This window comes from Ceratotherium simum, chromosome 2 (genome assembly GCF_057802395.1).
Source record: "Ceratotherium simum simum isolate JZ-2026a chromosome 2, ASM5780239v1, whole genome shotgun sequence".
Lineage (NCBI taxonomy): Eukaryota > Metazoa > Chordata > Mammalia > Perissodactyla > Rhinocerotidae > Ceratotherium > Ceratotherium simum.
The window spans coordinates 76,832,971-76,855,156 of NC_141901.1; the positions used below are offsets into that span (position 1 = coordinate 76,832,971).

General features: G+C 33.9%; 1 protein-coding gene across 4 annotated transcripts in view; it reads right to left on the reverse strand.

Annotated features, from left to right (window-relative positions):
• The window catches only part of HS2ST1 (heparan sulfate 2-O-sulfotransferase 1), a 193,088-nt gene that overhangs the window by 58,978 nt on the left and 111,924 nt on the right, over positions 1-22,186 (reverse strand). Inside the window, exon 1 of one of the 4 annotated variants that reach the window (XM_087448055.1) lies at positions 19,289-19,535. The exons of 2 other annotated variants lie outside the window; for them this stretch is intronic. In XM_087448055.1, the coding sequence (XP_087304181.1) occupies positions 19,289-19,454 (166 nt within the window). In that variant the 5' untranslated portion in view covers positions 19,455-19,535. Of the gene's footprint in view, positions 1-19,288; positions 19,536-22,186 lie in introns of those variants that run through there. One more of the 4 variants, XM_087448062.1, reaches the window with a different exon arrangement.

Below are 22,186 nucleotides of genomic sequence, written 5' to 3' on the forward strand. Positions count from 1 at the left end.
CTCCAAATGTTAACACATTTAATTGTACAATTCCAAAAAAAAGCTCACATTCATTTGGGGCCTGGTCGGGTGGCGCAGTGGTTAAGTTTGGCAGCCCAGGGTTCGCAGGTTCAGATCCCAGATGTGGACCTACACACCACTCATCAAACCTTGCTGTGGCAGCAAGTCACATATAAAATAGAGGAAGATTGGCACAGATGTTAGCTCAGGGACAATCTTCCTCACACAGAAAAAAATCACATTCATTTTTTATCACCACCAATCTTATCAGAAAAGTCTCTAAGTATTGGAAAGCTACACGCTCATTGTGGCAGATACACGTTTTCTCAGATTTTATAACTGGCAACAAATATTGTCAGTTAGTTGTTTTCCTTGAAGTGACCAAGTTCACTTTGTTCATTTCTGAGAAAATGTCTGCCAGCTACCCAAATCTAAATAAACAGTTTGTCTGTTCGTTGTTCTTTCAAGTAAAAACAGCGTTCTAGTGAAAAAGTGGCTTGCAACTCAATCAACACAAGTGCTTTTCCTCAAGACAATCATTGTACTTTCATATGCAGAAGTGTGTGGTATACTTCCCATTTTGTCATAGAATATTAAAAAGACATGTACTAAATAAGTCAAGATGTAATAAAGTTAATTGTTTTGACTGCTTTATAAAGGACATTCTTACATAAAAATCTCTCTTTTTGGTATCTGTGAGTGCAAAGTGATAAAGAATACAATGACTGCTAGTAAAATTTGGTAGCATCACTGATTTTGTACCATGAGTACAAATGTCAACCAGTGAAAAGGGCAACTAACATCTTAAAATTATTATGAAAATAGTTGTGAACTACTATGTGAACCCCCAAAAGGGTCTTGAAGTCCTCCAAGATCCATGGACTACACCTGGAGAACAACTTCTATAAGCAATGTAGAGCCATTTTTGACGAGTTTTAAGTAACAGCACATGTGGGACTCCCACAATGCAAGACTCTACGAGGCATCACTTTATAGAGTGATTCCCCTTACAGCTGAGTACTAATGGACCGAAGACATAGTGAGGATTAAGACCTGAAGGCAACTGCAATAAGGATGAAGCTCAGGGACAGGTAGGGACAGGTAGGAGGTAAATTAATGGAATAGAAGCTTAGATGAAAAAAGTAGATGAGGGAATTGAAAGAGGATAAAGTGTTGTCTCTAAGCTTCTGCACTGAGGAAGAGGATGGTGCTATTCACTGAGTTTGAGAATAAGGGGCAGGAAAAGAAAAGAATTCAGCATATTTGGAAATCTACATTGAAGTTCAAACTGAGAAATTAAATACGTAGGTGGTCTTTTCAACAGTCTATTTTCATAAGGGCTTTTATTTTGAACTTATATAAGAATACCATCAACACTTACAGGTCTGAAAGATGGGGTAGAGAAAGCCCCACAGCAGAAAAAATCTGGACTGGAGAGTGTAATATGACATCTGCTCTCTCCCAGCCCCATGGATAGCCATAAATCCATGGTTTGAGCTTTTGGAGAAAGGGAATGCAGGAAGATGATAAAGGAGCTGTTTTAATGCAGGGCTCTGTAATACACAGGGGCACCATTTAAATTAGGGAAACATCAGCTACTAGAATAAATAAAACCTCAGTTGTTTACTACAACATCAGTTTAACTCCTGTTCAAGTTCCAATGTGAGTGCTCCTGGTTAGTAGGTGGCCTTTTATACAACGATTCAAGGAATCGGGGCTTAGTGGTTAAGTGCTCGCGCTCCACTGCTGGCGGCCCGGGTTCGGATCCCGGGCACGTACCAACGCACCGCTTCTCCGGCCATGCTGAGGCCGCGTCCCACATACAGCAACTAGAAGGATGTGCAGCTATGACATACAACTATCTACTGGGGCTTTGGCGGAAAAAAAAAATAAATAAATAAAATTATTAAAAAAAAAAAAAAAAGGAATCAGGCTCCTTCCGTCTCGTGACTTTGACATTCCCGCAGGACATCGAAGTCTTTTGCATCCAGCTAGCAGACGTGGCAGACAGAGCGGAGCAAATACAAGTTTCTTCACTATCTTGACAAACACTAGTTATATGGCTACACCTAGGTGCAAAGCTGGTTGTAAGAAATTCAGTCCTTGCGTAGGCAGTTGCTCCCTAGCAATAAATACATACTATGGGAGGGCAAGCATGAATAGTTGGTGTATAGTTAGCCATCTCCTCACACAGGCACACAAAGCAGATTCACAAGTGATAAAGTATGACATGGATGGGGGATACGAGACTTTTCTCCATTTCTACATGGAATCAATCTTGGCACCATGAGGGATCTAGTACTCTCTGACATTTCCTCTTGGGGCAGGAGCAGAGACAATGATACTTGATTGGGGATGGTTGTCCAGTGGACAAAAAGTTGACCAAGCAGGTGCTTGGAGGTAAAGGAGATTCTGCTTTTTCTTTTTTAAAACGTATGTGAAATAGCTCTGGACGATTTCCAGAAATATCAGAGAGGCATTTTAATGGAGAGTGAGGTCCTGGGCAAACATCTGGGGTCAAGAAGCTATTACATAACTCTGATTCCATAGACATTCACAGGGTCAGTGTGAAGGAAACTTGGATTATCAGTTTTTGCACATAGCGAGTTTTAGGTGCCCTTAGAACATCCGGGTAGTAATACGTGGGTTGCCGAAGACATACATCTCAGGAGAAAGTTCTGAACTAAAGATAGAAATTTAAGAGTCACAATACAAAGGCAACAGTTGACGTCAATGGAGTGAATGAGATCATGAAGGCAAAGTATAGAGTTAAAAATAAAGAACATTAAAACAGAATTTTGAGACCACCAGCCTTTGATCTAAAGATCTCTTTTACCAACACTACAACGTGTGCAACACAACCAAAAACAATCCTGTACTACCATTGCCTACTAATAAATATTTTAAGTGTTTTTGGACCACACTGTCCACTTTTAAATCTCCATATTTAGTACATTTCAACATATAAAGCAGTTGTAAGACATATATCCTTCCTTCACATCTCACTAATATGCCTTTGGAATGCTTTTTGAGGGCTTGATGAGTTTTGTAACTCACAAAGCACATATGTGTGCCTTACTACTATGGAATGCATTTAATTAAAATAAATTTCTACTAGCATTCTTTTTTAAAGTAAAAATAAAGATGTGATAATGTAGAAGATGTGAAGAAGTTGGAAAGTAAATTATTCAGGGAAGACACTTAAAAATTGTTCTTAAAATGTAAACAACGGAGGAAAAATACAATAGGAAGGACTTAATTACATGTAAGTTTTGTAATCCAGCTAAAATATTAATTTTGAATTAAACTGGCAGGAAGATCAAGAGATTTTCTTAAATTTTAGCAGAAGTTCAAACTGCCATTAAAATAGATGTGATCTGATTGTTGAAATACCATACCAAGAAGATTAAAGCATTTTCAAAATCAAGGAAGAAATGCCAATACGTCTACAAAGCTGAATTATTTTCACACTTCAACAACTGCACCTGGTGTTCCATTGACTAGTAAGTAAAAAGAATAAGGAGTAACTAGGACTCAACTCCAGCTGGGTTTGGAGATCATTAACTAAAACCTAATGCAGCAGCTGTTTGAAAATTAGAATTAGTGATGCTGAAAACTTGCCATTATCTCACTAGAGCTTGCTATGCATCATATTCTAGAGCAGTGGATTTCAATCTGAGCCCACATCAGAATGACTTGCAGAGTTTGTTAAAACACAGATTCCTGCCTTCCCACCTTCTTTAGTTACTAATTCAGGGCCCAAGAATTTGCATTTCTAGCAAGTTCCCAGGTGATGCTGATATGATGGTCCAGGAACACTTTGAGAATTAATGTTCTAGAGAGTATTTCTGTTGGTTTCTTAAGAAGACAGTTGCAGAATATTCTCTTTTCTATGTAACTAATTAATTAGTATCTCATTAATTTGGAATTTATGGTAATTTTAGATACAGTTTAGATATGTGAAAAATGCTACTCAATTTCATGATATAAACTAGGTGTGAGGGTGTTCTGGTCAAGACATCCATTACCTTTTAAATCATAGCACTGATTCTGCTAGGCTATGTGGGTGTCCGATCTCCCTCACTGCTCCCCACCAACCATTAGGTCTCCTAAGGCTAGGCAGTTCCTCCCTCAAGGAAGCTGTAACCATCATTATGGAAGCACAAGCGAAATGCTTAAATCATTCTTGAGAATAAACTGTTATCAAACCCTTTGAAATGCAATATTTATTAATACTGACTGACCCTCACTGCCCCCAACCCCTTTAGTTTGAAATCATAATTTCTGGATACAACCACTCATTCAAGAACTGTGTTAAAGTATTCATTTTGCAATATTTTACTACATATGAAGAAATTCTTATAAGACTATGATTTGCAGTCTTAGCTTGATAAACTATTAATCGAAGTTCAGGTAGACTGCACATTACCCACTGTGAAGGCTGAAAAAAACTTGTAATATCTTCTGAGAAACTGTGTTATAGCTTTTTAGTTGGATTCATGCTTTTAATGGGTCTCTAAAAACTAGTCACAGGTTTTAAGATTCTAGAGAAGTTCCTTTTTTTTTTTCTTGAGGAAGAGTGGGCCTGAGCTAACATCTATTGCCAATCTTCCTCTTTTTGCTTGAGGAAGATTATCCCTAAGCCAACATCTGTGCCAATCTTCATTTATTCTTTGTATGTGGGATGCCGCTACAGCGTGGCTTGATGAGCCACTGGTGTGTAGGTCCATGCCCGGGATCTGAACCCGCAAACCCTAGGCCGCTGAAGCAGAGGGCACGAACCCAACCACTATACTACCAGGCCGGCCTAAGAAGTTCATTTTTAAACGCCAATTTCCAAAATTCTCCTCCTTTGCATTATGTCTTGTGTAACAAAAAACAGTCATTATCCAGCATCCTGTTAACTACAATTCTTTACTAGCTGACAATTCCATGTGCCCACAGTGCAATGATGATTGGTATTCTCAGCGAGTTATCTTAAAATAGACTCAGGGGCAAAAGAGATTCCATAGGGCTGGGGAAGTACTGGAAATGAGTATTTTTTTAAAAACTCCCAAGGTGATATCTAAGAGTCTAGGTGACCTAAAAACTGTACCAATAGAAGCCATTACAAAGCATATTGGACAAGACTGGAACCTGGCTAATACATTTTTGTTAACTCTGGTTTACGACCCTGTAGGTATCATTCTCCACTTCATCCATAACTAACATATTATGGAAGAATTCTCTGTAGCATAATTTCTCATCTTTGGAGGTCAGTTTATTTCTAATGGAGTCCTAGTTTGTTTCTCAATTTTGGCTTTTTTTTTTTTTTTTTTTTTGGTGGCCTAAGATAAACTGCAAATAATAAGTCTCAACAAAACAAAATGGTTTTAAGGACAATTAAAATTTAGAAAAAAGGTTACAAGGTTACTTGATGGGCTCTACCAAATTACTCAAATTCTTAAATCCTTATTTATAATTACAAAAATTGATACTGCACATTAAGAGAAAGTTGACTATAAACCCCAGTGAAAAGGTAGAGATAGTCAGTCTGGACAAACAAGCAGGATTCATCTATATCCTGCCTACAAGAAACCCACTTTAAATGAAAGAAACAAATGAGTTACAAGGAAAAAAATATATCATGTTAACATAAATCAAAGGGAAGCTGGAGTGGCCATATTAATAACAAAATGGATTTCAGAGCAAAGAATATTGCTAGGAATAAAAAAGATTATTTCATAATAATAAAGGAGTCAATGTATCAAGAGGACATAATAATCCTAAACATTTGTTCACCTGTAAGAGAGTCTCAAAATACACAAAAATCTCAAAAAGAAAAATAGACAAATCCACAAGTATAATCAATGATTTAATCATTATTCTCTCAATAATTGATAGAATAAGTAGAAGAAAAATCAGTCAAGATATAGAAAACTTGAACAAACTATTAACTAATTGCCAATTGGCATTTATAGAACATTCCAACCAGAATTCAGATACACATTATTTTCAAGTGCACCTAGAACATTTAACAAGAAAGACTATATTTTGAGTTATAAAACAAGGCTCAATAAATTTGAAAGGATTCAAATCATACAAAATGTGTTCTCTGACTACAATGGAACTAAATTAATCAGTAACAGAAAAGACATTTAAAAAGTCCACAAATATTTGAACTAAATAACAAACATGCTTCAAGTAACCCATAGGACAAAGAAAAAACCAAAAAGAAAATTAGAACAGTCTTCTGAACCTAATAAAACTGAAACATACCAAAATTTGTAAGATGTAGCTAAAGCAGTGCTTAGAGGCAAACTTATGGCACTACATGTCACATTAGAAAAGAAGGTCTAATATCAATGAACTAAGCACCCTAAAAGACTAGAAAAAGAATAAATAAAAGCAGAAATCAATGAAATAAAAACCAGAAAAACAATAGAGAAAAATCAATGAAACCAAAGCTGATTCTCTGAGAAAAATCAATAAAAACTGATACTCTAGCCGGACTAATAAGAGAGAAAGAGAAAAGACACAAATTATCAATATCAAGTATAAGGAGAAGGCACCACAGAATATAAGAGAATATTATATAAACAACTCTATGCCAATAAATTTGACAACTTAAAAGAAACGGCCCAACTCTTTGAAAGACGAAAATTAACAAAGCTCCCTCCAGAATAGATAACTAAACCAAATAACCTTTTATCTACTACAGAAATTAAATTTGTAGATAAAAACCTTCCCATAAAATAAACAAACAAACAAACCCTCCCCCAGGTAAAACAATAGACCCAGGTGACTTTACTAGGAAATTCTACCAAACATTGAAGAAAAATACCAATTCAACACAAACTCGCAAAGAAAACTGAAAAGAACACTTCCCAACTCATTCTATGAAGCCAGCATTACTGATACCAAAATGAGAGAGATACTACAAAAACACTAGAGACCAAATCCCTTATGAACATAAAAGCAAAAATTAATAAAATATAGTGAGGTGAATATAATATATAAAAGGATAATCATCATATCCATGTAGTTTATCCCAAGAACGCAAGGTTGGTTTAACATTCAAAAGTCAATGCAATTCACCATATTAACAAGCTAAAAAAGAAATATCATATGATCATCTTAATATATGCAGAGAATGCATTTGCTAAAATCCAACATCCATTCATGATAAAAATCTCTGCAAACTAGGAACAGAAGAGAACTTCCTCAAACTGATAAAAGAATATCTTTGAAAAATCCACAGCTAACATCATACTTTATTGAAAGACTGGATGTTTTCACCCTAAGATTGGAATAAGGCAAAAATGTTCACTCTCATCATTTTTATGTAACACTGTCCTGGAAGCTCTAGCCAGTGCAGTGAGGTTAAAAAAAAAAAGAAATAAAGACACACAGATCAGACAGCAAGAAGTAAAACTGTCATTTGTCATAGATAGCATGATTGTGTAGAAATTCCTAAGGAATCTACAAAAAACCTACTGGAATTAATAAGTGAATTTAGCAAGGTTGCAGGATACAAAGGTCAATATACACAACTCAATTTGTTTCTATATACTAATAACAAATCAGAAATTTAAAATTTTTAAATACCATTTGAAATAGCATTAAAATACGGATAATTTTCAAAAAAATATGCTAAACCTATACAGTAAAAATTACAAAACATTGCTGAGAAAAATTAAATAAGACCTAATGTCCATGGTTGAAAGATTATTAAGATGTCAATTCTCCCCCAAATTTATATATAAATGCCATGCAATTCCAATCAAAATCCCAGCAGGCTTTTTAGTATAAATATTTTATATAATACAATTCTAAAACTTATATGGAAATGCAAAGGATTTAAAATAGCAATTTTGATAAAGAAGAACAGAATTGGAGGACTTATACCACTTTATCTCAAGACTTATTATCGTTACAGTAATGAAGATGGTGTGGTATTGGTGTAAAGACGGACATCAAGATCAAAGGAATAGAATAGTGAATCCAGAAATACAACCACACATATATGATCAATTGATTTTCAACAAAGTTGGCAAGGCAATTCAATGGGAGAAAGATCATTTTTTCAACAAAGGTATAGAAACAACTGGATAGCCATATATTTAAAAAATAAGAAAGAATCTTCATTCTTACTTCACACCATATACAAGAATGAATTCAAAATAGATCATAGACCTAAATGTAGGAACTAAAATTATAAAACTTCTAGAACAAACATAATCCTAGTAATCTTGGGTTTGGCTGAGATTTCTTAAAAACAACACAAGCAAGAACTACAAAAGCAAAAATCAATATATTCAACTTCATCATAATTAAAAGACACAAAAACTAAAAGGAAAGCCACAGACTGGGAGGTAATGTTTGCAAAATACATGGCGAACAAGATTTGCATCTAGTATATACAGAAAACCTAATTTTTTTAAATAGACAAAAGATTTGGACATTTTCTTAAAAAGGAGATATAAATGGTAGATAGAATATAAAAAGATGTTCAAAATTCTGACTTAAGGAAAAGAAAATTAAAAGCACAATGAGATACGATACATACTTATTAGAATGGCTAAAATTAAAGACTGACGTACCAAGTCTTCACAAGAATGTGGAGGAACTGGAATTCTCATGAACTGCTGGTGGGAATACAAAATGGGACAACCACTCTGGAAACCAGTTTGGCAGTTTCTTAAAAAGTTAAACATACATCTAGCCAAAGAACCCAGCCATTCTACTCCTAGTTATTTACCCAACAAAAATGAAAATCTATATCTACACAAAGTCTTGTGCCCAAATGTTCATCTTTATTTTTAATAGCCCTAAATAGGAAACATCCATGAGTCCATCAACAAATAAATGACTAAACAAATGGGGGCACAGCTATACAATGGATTACTACTCAATAAAAAGGAAAGACCTATTGATATATACACTATGAATTAATCTCAAAATCCCTATGCTGAATTAAAGAAGCCAGACACTGCCTCCCCCTAAAAAAGAGTACATACTGTACAATATATACAGTAATGAACAACAAAGTTGCTAGTTTCATAAAGTTGACCTTTCAGTCAACTGTTTGTTCCCCAACTAGTTTACACCAGTTATATTTAATATTGTAATTGCATAAATCAATGATATATAAGTGAAAAAAGAAGGCTGTTGCTTCCATGAAAATCAAACTAGATACTCTGGGAAGACCCAAGTAGCAACTGCTCTTGAATCAGATGTTGACAAGACAATTGCAAAAGACTTGAGGAAAAAATCTGGAGATCTAGATTGCTTTGCAAAGGTCTTAAAATTTTTTGTTACACTTTAAAGAAGCCTAAAGTGGAAAATACAGACTCTAAGTATCATCATAGATGTGCTTTATAAAACAAAAATAATGTGGAACTCCCATAAGTAAGGCCCATAATCAAAGAAAAAAAATATTTTATATTTTTGATATGTGCATGAATAAACGCACACATATATTTTGACTTAAAATATTTAAGGTACAATTTCCACATGCATCAAACAACAAAATAGGGGCTTAATTCCACGGAATAAGAAGGGTTCCTAAGGTCTTTCACATTCACTTTTTTTCTACTGTAAAAGCTAACATACTCCTGAAAAAGATGGATTCACAAAACCAGAAAGAAGAGGAAAAATAACACGTAATCTCACCATCCAAATATAACTACTATAAATATCTGGGAACATTTCTTTACTATTTTTTTCCTATGCTTTTATTAAACAATAATCATAAGATATAAACACTTGTATCTTGCCTTTTTCCCTTAACTTTACAAACATGCTAGTTCTCCAATCTTATTGAAAACATTCAAATAATGCATATAATTGCACCTGGCACAGGCTTTTAAAATCACAGAAGCCACACACATACATTTTGATGTCTATCTATACTGAGTACAAAGAGAGTCATTCATTTCTCTTCTTGAACTGAAAGGTAGAAGTTAAAGATAATATGGATTAGGACGAGCTAAAAATTGGATTCCTGATGAAGATACCATAGGCAATAAATAATTGCTACTTTACTTAAAAAAAAAAAAAAAAAGACCTGACCTATTATTTCTCCCTTTTATTCTCATTTATTACCTCAGTTTATTCAAATCTGTAAGAGCACCTTCTCAGAAGGACTAAGACAACCAGAAAATTACTGTTAACTCAAATAACAACCTGTGGCAATCATCAAAGCACTTCCCACTTCAAAGGAGAACTGGAAAAACAATTACCCGTGTGGAGCTTTTAAAAGTAGTTTCAAAAACATCCCTCACTTATGTGTTAAGACAGAACTATATCCTGACATTTCGTGCCTGGTGTCTAGCTGCTGCTTTCCTATGTTTGCATTCTAGGGAATCAATAAAATAAACATAATAAAGATGACAGGAATGGTAATGGTGTCAACTAAAAGCTAAGAACAAGTAGAGCTATAATGTCCAAAAATGTGGGTACTGCATGTAATTGCTGTTTACTTAATGGACTTTATTTTCTAATTTTCTAGCTCCATATAACAAAAGTAATGACGCATTTGAAAATTATGACTGAACAGCGCTATTATTCAATACCACACAACCCTTCTCCTGTTGAGTGTTTTGGCCTGTTGATTTTTTCCAAAGATTTGTTCCAAGCCCAACTTTCAATGGTTCTACACAAATTGTGAAGCATTTTACCTTAATTGCTCAGAGACTTAAAATACAAGGGTACTTTTCAGTTATCCAGCAAATTTTCTAAAATAAACATTACTTTTGGAATCCAAAGAAAATTTATTCTCACAGAACATATTATACTTATATATATTATGGCACAAATATAGCCACTCAGCCAAAATACACATTTCTATTCATGCATTTTGTGGCTACATATACACATCTGTTGATAAATAGTAAAACTGATATATAGAAACAAAGACTTGATGCATTTAGTAAAGTCCTATTTTAGAAGCATTTTTTATGCACATAAACAAAAACACATTTTTTTTTCAACAAGAAAGATGTCATTTTGGTTCCAAATAACCATGCTTACAGCAGGGCATACACTAACCAAGCAGAATATAAGATAGGACTGTAACAATAAAGTCTTTCTTTACTTTCACTTCTGACTACATCAGAATGTAGTAAACACCAAATCTCCATCAGTTGGTTCTTCGAGATAGGAAAAAAAATAAATCCAGTAACTGTTTTGCTTTACAATAAATTTAAAATAAAATTTTTTTGTTGATTATTAAACTAGTTACTTAACGTAAAAGGCACTTTAAATACGTTTATTTGGTCTCATAAAATGGTTCAATCTAAAGGCTTAACTTAGAGCCACCTATAAAATAACTCTACAGACTAGTCTTTACAATGCTAACCTTAAAAGTTTGTTCTTAAATTTACAAAATTTCTTACTTTCTACCCAGAATCATCAAGGGGAAATAGAATTAATTCTAAGGATATAGATCTAGGTTATTACCCCTTGCCATCAGCCCCTCTCCCCACAATATAGTACTTTAACTATTATGAAGACCCTACCTTTCTAATATCACTTCTTTCCCTTGTAGCATATTTTGAGTTAGAAGGCAGAATTGATGGAACTGTTTTCTATGTGGAAAGATTTGTTATACGTATCCCTTCACACAAATGTGTCTGTTATTCCGAGGGCAAAATCTAATCTTGAAAGAGTGAAAAAGCGGGAGAATAGAAATAATAACGTGGCTCCTCTTCACCTTCATTTTAAATCACCATCATGAAGAGAGCTGTTTTTAGACATGCTTTTAGCAGGCATGCAGTCATTTAACTTTTCCATGTGGTGTAAAGCTTTAAAAAAAAAAGTCTGGGCAGGAAATTCCTAGGAATCCCACACTTTTTACACAGCATTTCACTTAACATATTCCCTAACATATAGTTTTACAAAATACAGGCAGGTATAATCTATTCAATGATGACTATGGAAATACATACTATCCAATGGTACACTTATCATCTTGGTACTCTGGAAAAACTAAATAATATATAGGCTCTCTTCATCAGGAAGTTAATTTGTTTTGAAGAAACAAGGGTTATGCGTTTAGGCATGTCTGGTGGGCAATGCAAGAGAGCACTTTCTCTCTATTTAACACAGGTCTACCTATCCAAAAATATTAAGAGGAGGCATGCATAAAAAGAAAATGGGCTTTTCATTTTTATTTTTAAAATAATAACTGCTGTAAAAAGAGCAACTCAAAATGCATTAAAGACTTAAATGTAAGAATTGAAACTATAAAACTCATAGAAGAAAACATAGAAGAGCTTCATGACATTGGTTTTGGCAATGACTTCTTGTATATAACATCAAAAGCACAGACAACAAAAGCAAAAATAGACAAGCAGAACTACATTAAACTAAACCTTCTGCATAGCAAACAATCAACAGAGTGAAAAAGCAACCTATGGAATAGGAGGAAATATTTGTAAACCATCCTATCTGATAAGGGGTTATTATCCATAATATTTAAGGAACTCCCATAACTCAACAACAAAAATACAAAAACCCAATTAAAAAATGAGCAAAGGACTTGAATAGACACTTCTCCCAAGAAGACATACAAATGATCAACAGATATAGGAAAAGATGCTCAACATCACTCAACATTAGGGAAATGCAAATCAAAACCACAATGAGGTATCACCTCACACCTGTTAGAATGAATATTATGGAAAAAAACAACAGAAAATGACAAGTGTTGATGAAGATGTGGAGAAACTGGAACCCTTGTGCACTGTAGGTGGGAATACAGAATGGTGCATCCATTAAGAAAAACACTATTGAAGTTCCTCAGAAAATTAAAAACAGAAGTACCATATAATCCAGCAACCCCACTTTTAGGTATTTATCCAAAAGAACTGAAATCAGGATCTTGAAGAGCTATTTGCACTCCCATGTTCATTGTGGCATGATTCACAATAGCTAAAATGTAGAAACAACCTAAATGTCCACTGATGAATGAATGGATAAAGAAAATGTGGTATATACATACAATGGAACGTTATTTAGCCTTGAAAAAAGATGAAAATTCTGTCCTATGCAACAATATGGATGAACCTGGAGGACATTATGCTAAATGCAATAAGCCAATCACAAGAAGGACAAATATTGTATGATTCCACTTATACGAGGTATCTAAAGTAGTCAAACTGATGGAAACAAAAAGTAGAATGGTGGTTGCCAGGGGCTGGGGGACAGGGAAAGGGGGAGTTGCTGTTCAATGGGTACAGAGTTACACAAGATAAAAAAGTTCTAGAGATCAGATGTACAACAATGATGCTTATAGTTAACAATAACGTACTGCAAAAAAGTTCATGATGTTTTTACCGATTTGCTTTTTCCATCTGAAATTTTTTAAATCTTTACAATTGTATACAATAGGAGTTATATTAAAATGATAGAGTACTTTGAGAGGAAAACAAGCAATATATTCATGTGGCTGAAACATGAAGAAGTATTTTTAAAGGGATATGCAACAAAAAGTCTTGAGAGGTCTTGTATCCATCTACCCAATTTCCATCCTTTACAGTATGTAACCACTACTGTTAGCTCTCCCTTCAGAGATCAGTTTATGCATATATAAGCTAAAACAAAAAAATACCTCTTTTTTGACACAAGTAATAGGATAATATATACTTTTCTTCACCTTGCCTTTCTTTTTAACTTCAATTTATCTTAAGGATTTTCCCATATCAAAACATAAAGACCTTCCTCATTCTTTTCTTTTTATTTATTTATTTTTTTTCTTTGTGAGGAAGATCGGCCCTGAGCTAACAACTGCCAATCCTCTTTTTTTGCTGAGCAAGACTGGCCCTGGGCTAACATCCGTGCCCATCTTCCTCCACTTTATATGGGATGCGGCCATAGCATGGCTTGCCAAGCAGTGTGTCAGTGCACGCCCAGGATCTGAACTGGCGAACCCGGGCCGCCGCAGCGGAGGACGCGCACCCAACCCCCTGCACCACCCGGCCGGCCCCACTCTTTTCTTTTTAAAGCAACGCAGCACTTCACTGTGCAGATGTACCATAATTTATTTAACCAATCCTACCAATGGACATTTAGCTGGTTTCTATTCTTTGGCCACAATAAAAATATTCTGATATAACCTGGTACATACATCAAGTTACAGAATTTTTCAGATTCTTAAGAACAATAGTAAGAATGCTAAAGACTTCAGGTACAGAAACCTTTTTCTTCAACAGGTTTGGCTGACACAAACCTTCAATAAATGTTGTCCCTTATCTATAAAATGTAGGGTTGGGGCTAGATTATCTCTATGGTCTGACTATAATTTTTACTGGAGTTTCCAGAACATCTGTCACATACAATATTCTTAGCTTTAGTTTTATTACCTTCAATTAATTTTATTGAACTTATGTTTTCATTTGACATGTAATTCTGAAATGTTTTCACGACAGTAACCCTAAAAGTAGATGTTAGAATAATATACAAGGGCCGGCCCTGTGGCTTAGCGGTTAAGTGCGTGCTCTCTGATGCTGGCGGCCCGGGTTCGGATCCCGGGTGCACACCGACGCACCACTTCTCCGGCCACGCTGAGGCCGTGTCCCACATATGGCAACTAGAAAGCTGTGCAACTATGACATACAACTATCTACTGGGGCTTTGGGGCGAAAATAAAATAAAATAAATCTTTAAAAAAAAAAATAATAATATACAAAAGTAATTTAATTACCTACATGTATACTGGTTTCCAGGATGGCACCCCCAAACCCAAAATAAAATGCATAGGCTATTAAACATGTCATGTACTTAAAATAACTATTTCAGTGGTAGTGATAGACTTTGCTCATCTGTACATTCATCAGTACATTTCAATATCTTCCTTAGTACGAAAAGACTTGGTATGAGATAACCGCTGAGTGTTAAGAACACAGCCTATTGTCATAGAACAGACCAAAGCCACCATGATCAAATGGATGATCATGACCTAACCAAACATAATTTGACAATTTTTAAAACTGTAACATTAAGAAGGAGTAGGTTAAGTCTAGGGCTATTTATATCTAAAACATCATTGGTTAAAATAAAGTATGCGATCACTAATTTCATAAGACTTTTCATTGTTATTCTTCCCCCATAAAAGCATCCAAAATCAAATTCTACTAGATGAATGAATAAAACACTGACCAGGAAACAAACTCCCAATAAAATGTTAAATCAGAAAAGAAGCCACAAAAGCATATAGACAGTAGGATCTCAATTTTACTAAAAATAAAAATTATATGCATACACATAAACACAATACGTTGTGAGTATAAACTGGTATAATCACTCTGAGGGCAATTTGGCAACATAAAGAGGTGCGTCCTGTGCCAAGCAATTTTATTTCTAGGCATCTACTAGAAAAGCATTTGCTCCTGTGTACAAAGAAACACAAACAATAATGCTGACAGCTGAATTGCTTATAATTGGTTAAAAAACAAAAAAAAAATGGATACAACCTAAAAGTCCATCAGCAGAATAAATAGATGAAAGATGGCACATATATGTTACAAAGCAGTTAAAAGAATTAGTTTAGAAATATCAACATGGCTAGCTATCAAAATTATTGAGTGAAAAATACAAGCTGTAGAATGACACATACACTATGATAAACATCACTGCAAATAAAAGATTAAAATTTTTTTTCTATAGTTACATACATGTGTGTAAAAATATTTACCAAAAAATACTGGATAAATACACATCCAAATATAATAGTTAGATTACTTTTAAAAGAGAAATAGGGGATCAGAATTGGGAATGGTTGTCAAAAGTAACTTTAGCTTTATTTAAAATGTTCTATATTTTAAGAAATAAGTTACATAATTTTAAAAATGTAGCTATGGCTAAAAGTCTGGAAGTAAATATGCCAGTGTTAATATTTAATAATTCTGATAGAATAGGAGTGATTTATTTCCTTCTTTGTACTTTTCTGTATTCTTTTGATTTTTAAAATGTTTTTTAAAAAAAAATATTGAGGACAACCCTTGCACAGATTTATTGAGCCACAGAATTTTATTTTATACTATAATTACAAACATGCAGAATAAATGGAATGAATAGAAAACATTTTAACTTGTGCTTTTCAATAACAAGATACGTTGAGTAATTATAACAGTTATCCAACTCATAAACCAACTTAGCAACCTTCAACAGCTGTCTCACATCACAGGGAGACATTTTTCACTTTTGGAGCAAACGACAACTATCACCAAGATATTCAGAATTCACATTATATAATTAGTAAACATTCAGGTACCTCTTTTACAATCAGAAAATGAGCACATTCAAACAACAAAAACGCAAAAGTTTGGAACAGATAAAGCAAACGTCAGTATCCATGAATGTGATAAATTAGACAATAAGAGAAACGAATTTATATTATTCATTTCATTTAGAAGAGGAAAAAAACACTTCAATTACCAAAATGAATAACGCTTCACTTAATAAATATTGTCAGGAAATGAAGTGATATATGCAAGTGAATTTTCCAGATAACTGGAGCTTATCCTTCTAAACTCAAAACCTTTCAATTTAACCATTCTGATGAAAATCTCTCAAAAATTACATACTTCCCTGTGGCTTAAAACACATATATTGAATATAACCAAGGTTTTCTTTGAAAACTGTAGGTCAGCATTCATTCATTTATGCACTCATGCAGCAAATTAGATCTGTCTTCAAAGAGGTTGCAATCTAGATATTCTAATCTTGATATTAAATAGTCTGATTAAGGTTATTTTACAATTAGTTCATAAACTGAATTAAAAATAAAATTCTACACTGGAAATATCTAAGCACTTTTTCACTTCATTCCAGTATTATCTTTCACTTTTTCGCTAAATAAATCTGCTAGCCAAACAGTTATGTCTCCATAATCTAGTCCATGTTTTCACATCTTTTGAGTCTTTACTCAGTATTCACTCCACTTAGAATATCCTCCCTCTAAGTGCTGTCAAAAACCTACTCACCCTTCAAAGCCCATCTCAAATCTCAACTATAACGAGGTTTCTTCTATCTTCCCAGCGAAATCAACTGTGCTACAGATCTATGATATTCACTTTCCTGAACAACCTGTTTTACCTCCTAAACAATATTACTAGAAGTTGAACTTTAAATCCTGCTGGGACATAAACATTTACACAACAAATATTAATGTATTTCAAACTAACAAGTCACAGGGTCACACTCAGGATCCTCACTTGTAAAATACAGATAACATCAAATTTGCAAGGATATTGTGGAACTTGTAATACATAGAAGGTATCTATAACAAGGATGGATACATAGTAGATGCATAAAAAAGTGATAAATATTATGATCTACACTACAAGTGGAAAATCAAGTCAAGAAGCCACTTGCCAAATTATCATGATAATATCATTCTTTTCACGGCATGTGGGAACATTACAAAATCTTCTGGGCCCATGGAACTCAACTATGTGTTATCTCTAAGAGAAAAAGGTAATTTGGAACAGGGGTCATTTATTTTCCCTGAGTTCATGAAAAGTCTGAATCCTAAAGGAGAATAAGTTTTTCAAGAAAAGACATTTTAAAAACATTTTTAGGGCCGGCCCCGTGGCTTAGCTGTTAAGTGCACGCGCTCCTACTGGTGGTCCAGGTTTGGATCCCGGGCGCGCACCGACGCACCGCTTCTCCGGCCATGCTGAGGCCGCGTCCCACATACAGCAACTATAAAGATGTACAACTATCTACTGGGGCTTTGGGGAAAAAAAATAAAATAAAAACATTTTTAGAAATAATGCTTATAATTCCAATAGGTCAAAGCCACTTTTGAAAATTATTCATGGGTGTATTAGTTTCCTATTGTTGCTGTAACAAATTAGCACCAACTCTTGTGTCTCATGAGAACACAAAGATATTATCTTATAGTTCTGGATATTAGAAGTCCAAAAATCAAACTGTTAGCAAGGGTGCATTCCTTCTGGAGGCTATAGGGTAAAATCCATTCCCTAGAAGCTTCTTCCAGCTTCTAAGGGCTATCTGCATTCCTTGGCTCATGGCCTCTATTTCTACCTTGAAAGCCAGCACCACAGCCTCTTCAAATCTGTCTCACTGACTATGACCTCTGATTCTGTTGTCACATTTCCTTTTCTGAATCTAACACTTCTGCTTCCCTCTTCTAAGGACCCCTGGACTACACTGGGTCCATCTAGATAATCCAGGAAAATCTCCCCATCTCAAAATCCTTCATTAATCACATCTGCACAGTCCCTTTTGTCATGTAAAGTAACATATTCATAGGTTCCAGGGGACTATTATATGCCTACCACAATGGATATATTTATCTCTTTAATTTTATAAAGATTACTGACACTTTAACTATTTGATCCAATTTTTAATAATCTTTTAAAAGGAAAAGCTTACTACAAATACTTAGTAAAATGAATAGTTTCTCAACTCATAGAATTTGAAAGGTTTTTGAAACTTCAAGATTTTTTCAACATGAGATTTTGATTTCTTAGAGCCTCATTCTACTAGCCTGACACAATATATTTGCATTTTTGAAAATTTAATTCATTAAATGGTCACACTTATCAGCACATATACAACGAGGACAATTTTAGTGAATAATTTAAAATCTCATAATGAAAAGAATTACAATAGCTTGAAGAATAAAATTATCAGTCTATTATTAATTTATTTTCTCCCCTTCAGAATCTAGGAAAACCATACATAAACAGTTACCCTGGAGGCCACAGATCACAAAAATTGAAGAGAAAAAAAAAAACCAACTGCTCTAGCATAATAATTCTCCAAGTGTATACTATATATTGGTGATTTTCCTGTAATAATATTTGCACTCTAAAAGAGTTTACATTTTCATTTGTCATGGAATAACAACTCACTATTACCTTCTTCACTGGTATCTCACTAAGCCATTCTCACCACAAATTCCATTTTTTTTTAACACCTTGAAACAAAAAGTAGGGGGTCTACTCATTTTTTTAGCTTTAATCAAGATTAAGCACTATTTCTTTATATTTGAAAATCAATCCTCGCATATTCACCAAATATTACTCATTAGATAGGTAATGCAATCTGTTCAGCTACTGTCTCAATTGAGAAACCAGTAAAACTAATGTTTTTCCACACTTGTGCCATTATTCAGCCCATAACTGCTCATTGTGGTACTGAATATTATTATTCATCATAAGGAACTGTAAGTCCACTTAACACAGTAATGGCATTATGCAAACTAAAAAATTTACCATTTTAAATAAAAATGGTATTGAAGAATCAGAGAAAGAAAACAATTTAAGAGTTTTACCGTGGAGCTGCTGTGAGGGTATTTCATATTCACACTGCAGAATCTTAGTAATGTAGTTACTATGTGACAGTCTGAGCTCCAGCAGAAAATTCATATTCCCTTCTAGCAAAGATTCTTCATTATCTATTCCTTCTGAGCACGCAGTGGGGGGGTTCTTGGACTTCATCCACTCTGGTTCACCACTTACGTGTCAATAATCCCCTTGGGGAATATTTACGGATTAAATGATATGATGGCTGAGATATGCTACAGTGGGGGAGGTAGAGATGAAGTAAGATTGTATGTGAGATGACAATTATTACAGCTTGGTGATAAGCGTCTAAGAATTAATTTTACTATTCTAGTTATGTATATCTTGAAAGCATCCACAATAATTCAAATATATATATTCATATATAAGCATATAAATATATTTATATTCATAAATATAAATACATACATATATAAAATCTCAGCTTCCACAATTTATTAAAACATTTCAACAATGGCATTTATCATTATTATTTTTCAATCCAGAGGCTCATAATGATTAGAAGATTGGGTTTATAACACACAAAATGGATTAGGAAAAACCAAAGACTGAATGAGTCAGATGAAAGAAAGAAAATTATTTTTATAAAATCGGGCAGTAATCACAGATGGTCAAATTGAACGAGCTGTTCATCCAGAAAATCTGTGGGAGTTAATTTGGAGCCTATTCAAAACTTTTTAATTATACTGGTCTTTCATATATACATTCACAGCTTTTCAGGCCAAGAATCTCTGTTATCGGGACTACCTTCACTGTGAAAATAATTGAAAAAAAAACAATAAAATGGACAAAAAAAGCAAAATGCATTTTTATTAAAAATAAGAACTCAGAGCAGACAAACAGTAAGCAGGACCATGGATAAAAAGAATCTTGATTACTCTGGAAATTAACCCCTGATAGTAAATAGCTATCTACTGCCAATCTATAATAATCTTTGACAATCCATGAATATTTGCTGAGATAAAAGTTTCCTATATAACAATCTATAAATTAATTAAAATAACAAAAGAAGAAAGTCTCAAATGTATCAATAACAGAAATAAAGATGACCTTAACTTTATCGTAAGAGTTAGTGGTTCAAATTAGACCTTCAATTAAATTAGCATTTTAATATTCAGATCCATTTTGACCTTTAATATACAAATTTATGCAGAGTTGGGAAAGAGAACTGACATACCACAATTATTTTAAAACAGACTAATTTTCATCCAATACTGTTTATAATACTATCTTCAAATACAAAGGAGTTTATAAATTTATAAGTTTCACATCATACAATCAATTTTAAATGTTTTTCTATAATAGTCAAAACTTTCTCATGAGCCTGGTATTCTCAGTTCACTCACGAACAACCCTTTTGATATGAGTCGAGTTACCTACAGAATAATGTTTACTGATTGATACATTTAAGAGCAATTATTTTCTTCGGCTATTATTATTATTGGAGTCCTATTAAATATATCATACAATTTTTTAAATTTTAAAACTGCTTTGCAATCATTTTTAACAATTAACGACGTGTAATTCAATTATCTCTTGTGACAGAAAAAAGAATGGTGCATTGAAGCAGTAAATTATGTCATAAAATATTAGAATTAGAATTAGAATTAGAATATCATGGTGGTAGAGTAGAACATTTTCCATTTTCGAAGACTGACATCTAAACTTTTTCATTTGTTCTTTAAAAAATTGTCACCCAACATTTTTAACCTTTCAAACTTTGCCATCTCCATTATCTAAATAACATTCTCCTGTTTATTGTAATTTTAATTAATATAACAATAATTTAAATCAGCAAATTTTAAACAATAATATATTCAGTCACAGAATTTAAGAACCTGGAAAGATCTTAGAGAAGCTGCTATTCAAAGTGCTCGTCTGAATCCAAAGAAGGACCCTGTGCATGAGAGTAAATTAAATTCACTACTTCTTTAATCAACAAACTCTTGCTACCAAAAAAAAAAAAAAAAAATTCAGCCAAACTAAATAGCACACTAGTGCTTTAGTTGATTTACATTCTGGCATAAGCTCCACATGTCCTCCTGGGCTGGTAATAAACAATTTGTAGACTGCCAGGCGGTCCGTGGACCACACTCTGAGTAGCATTGTCTTAGAGATCATCTCTTTCAGTGGTTCTCAACCCTGGCTCCAAATGAGAATCATCCAGGAAGCTTTAGAAAATATGAACGCCTAGGTTCACCTTCAGAGATTCTGATTTAATTGGTCTTCGTTAGGGCTGGGGTGTAACTATTTCTGCTGATTTGGGCCCATTCCATTTTGCAGATGAGAACACTGAGGCTTAGAGAACCAAATACCTTATTCTTAGTTTACGAGACTTGAGAATCAAAGAACTGACTTTCCATACAATATACTTTCCACTATACCCCACACATATTAGCTACAATTACTACAGCACCATGCTATAGTCAGGATACAGGAGGAACAGAAACATTTGTGAAATTTTTGCTTTCTTATTACTGATGTAAGGGAAAATGAAGTAGAAAGAAAGCATTAAATGGTTAAGTTTAGCTTGCTTGAAGGATTAATCATATCTTCCTTAAGATACAAATAAATTTGTTACTTAAGAAAAATCTAAAAAGGGATATTACTAAGTTAAATACTCAGTGATTTTCTTCAAAATACTGATTTATGAATTCTAGAGCAACAAGCTATTAGCAAATTAACTTGACTATTTTAATGTCAAGTGGAAAGGCATATTTTTTTCTAATCTGAAAAGATTCTGTGAGCATAAAAGCCAAGTGGACTTCTATATCTTTCTCACCTGATTTAACGCTCACTGTAAAGAGTTAACCAACTCATCATGGTCAGTGACAAGGATGTGTTAAATAAGGGTCAGAGGGGGGCTG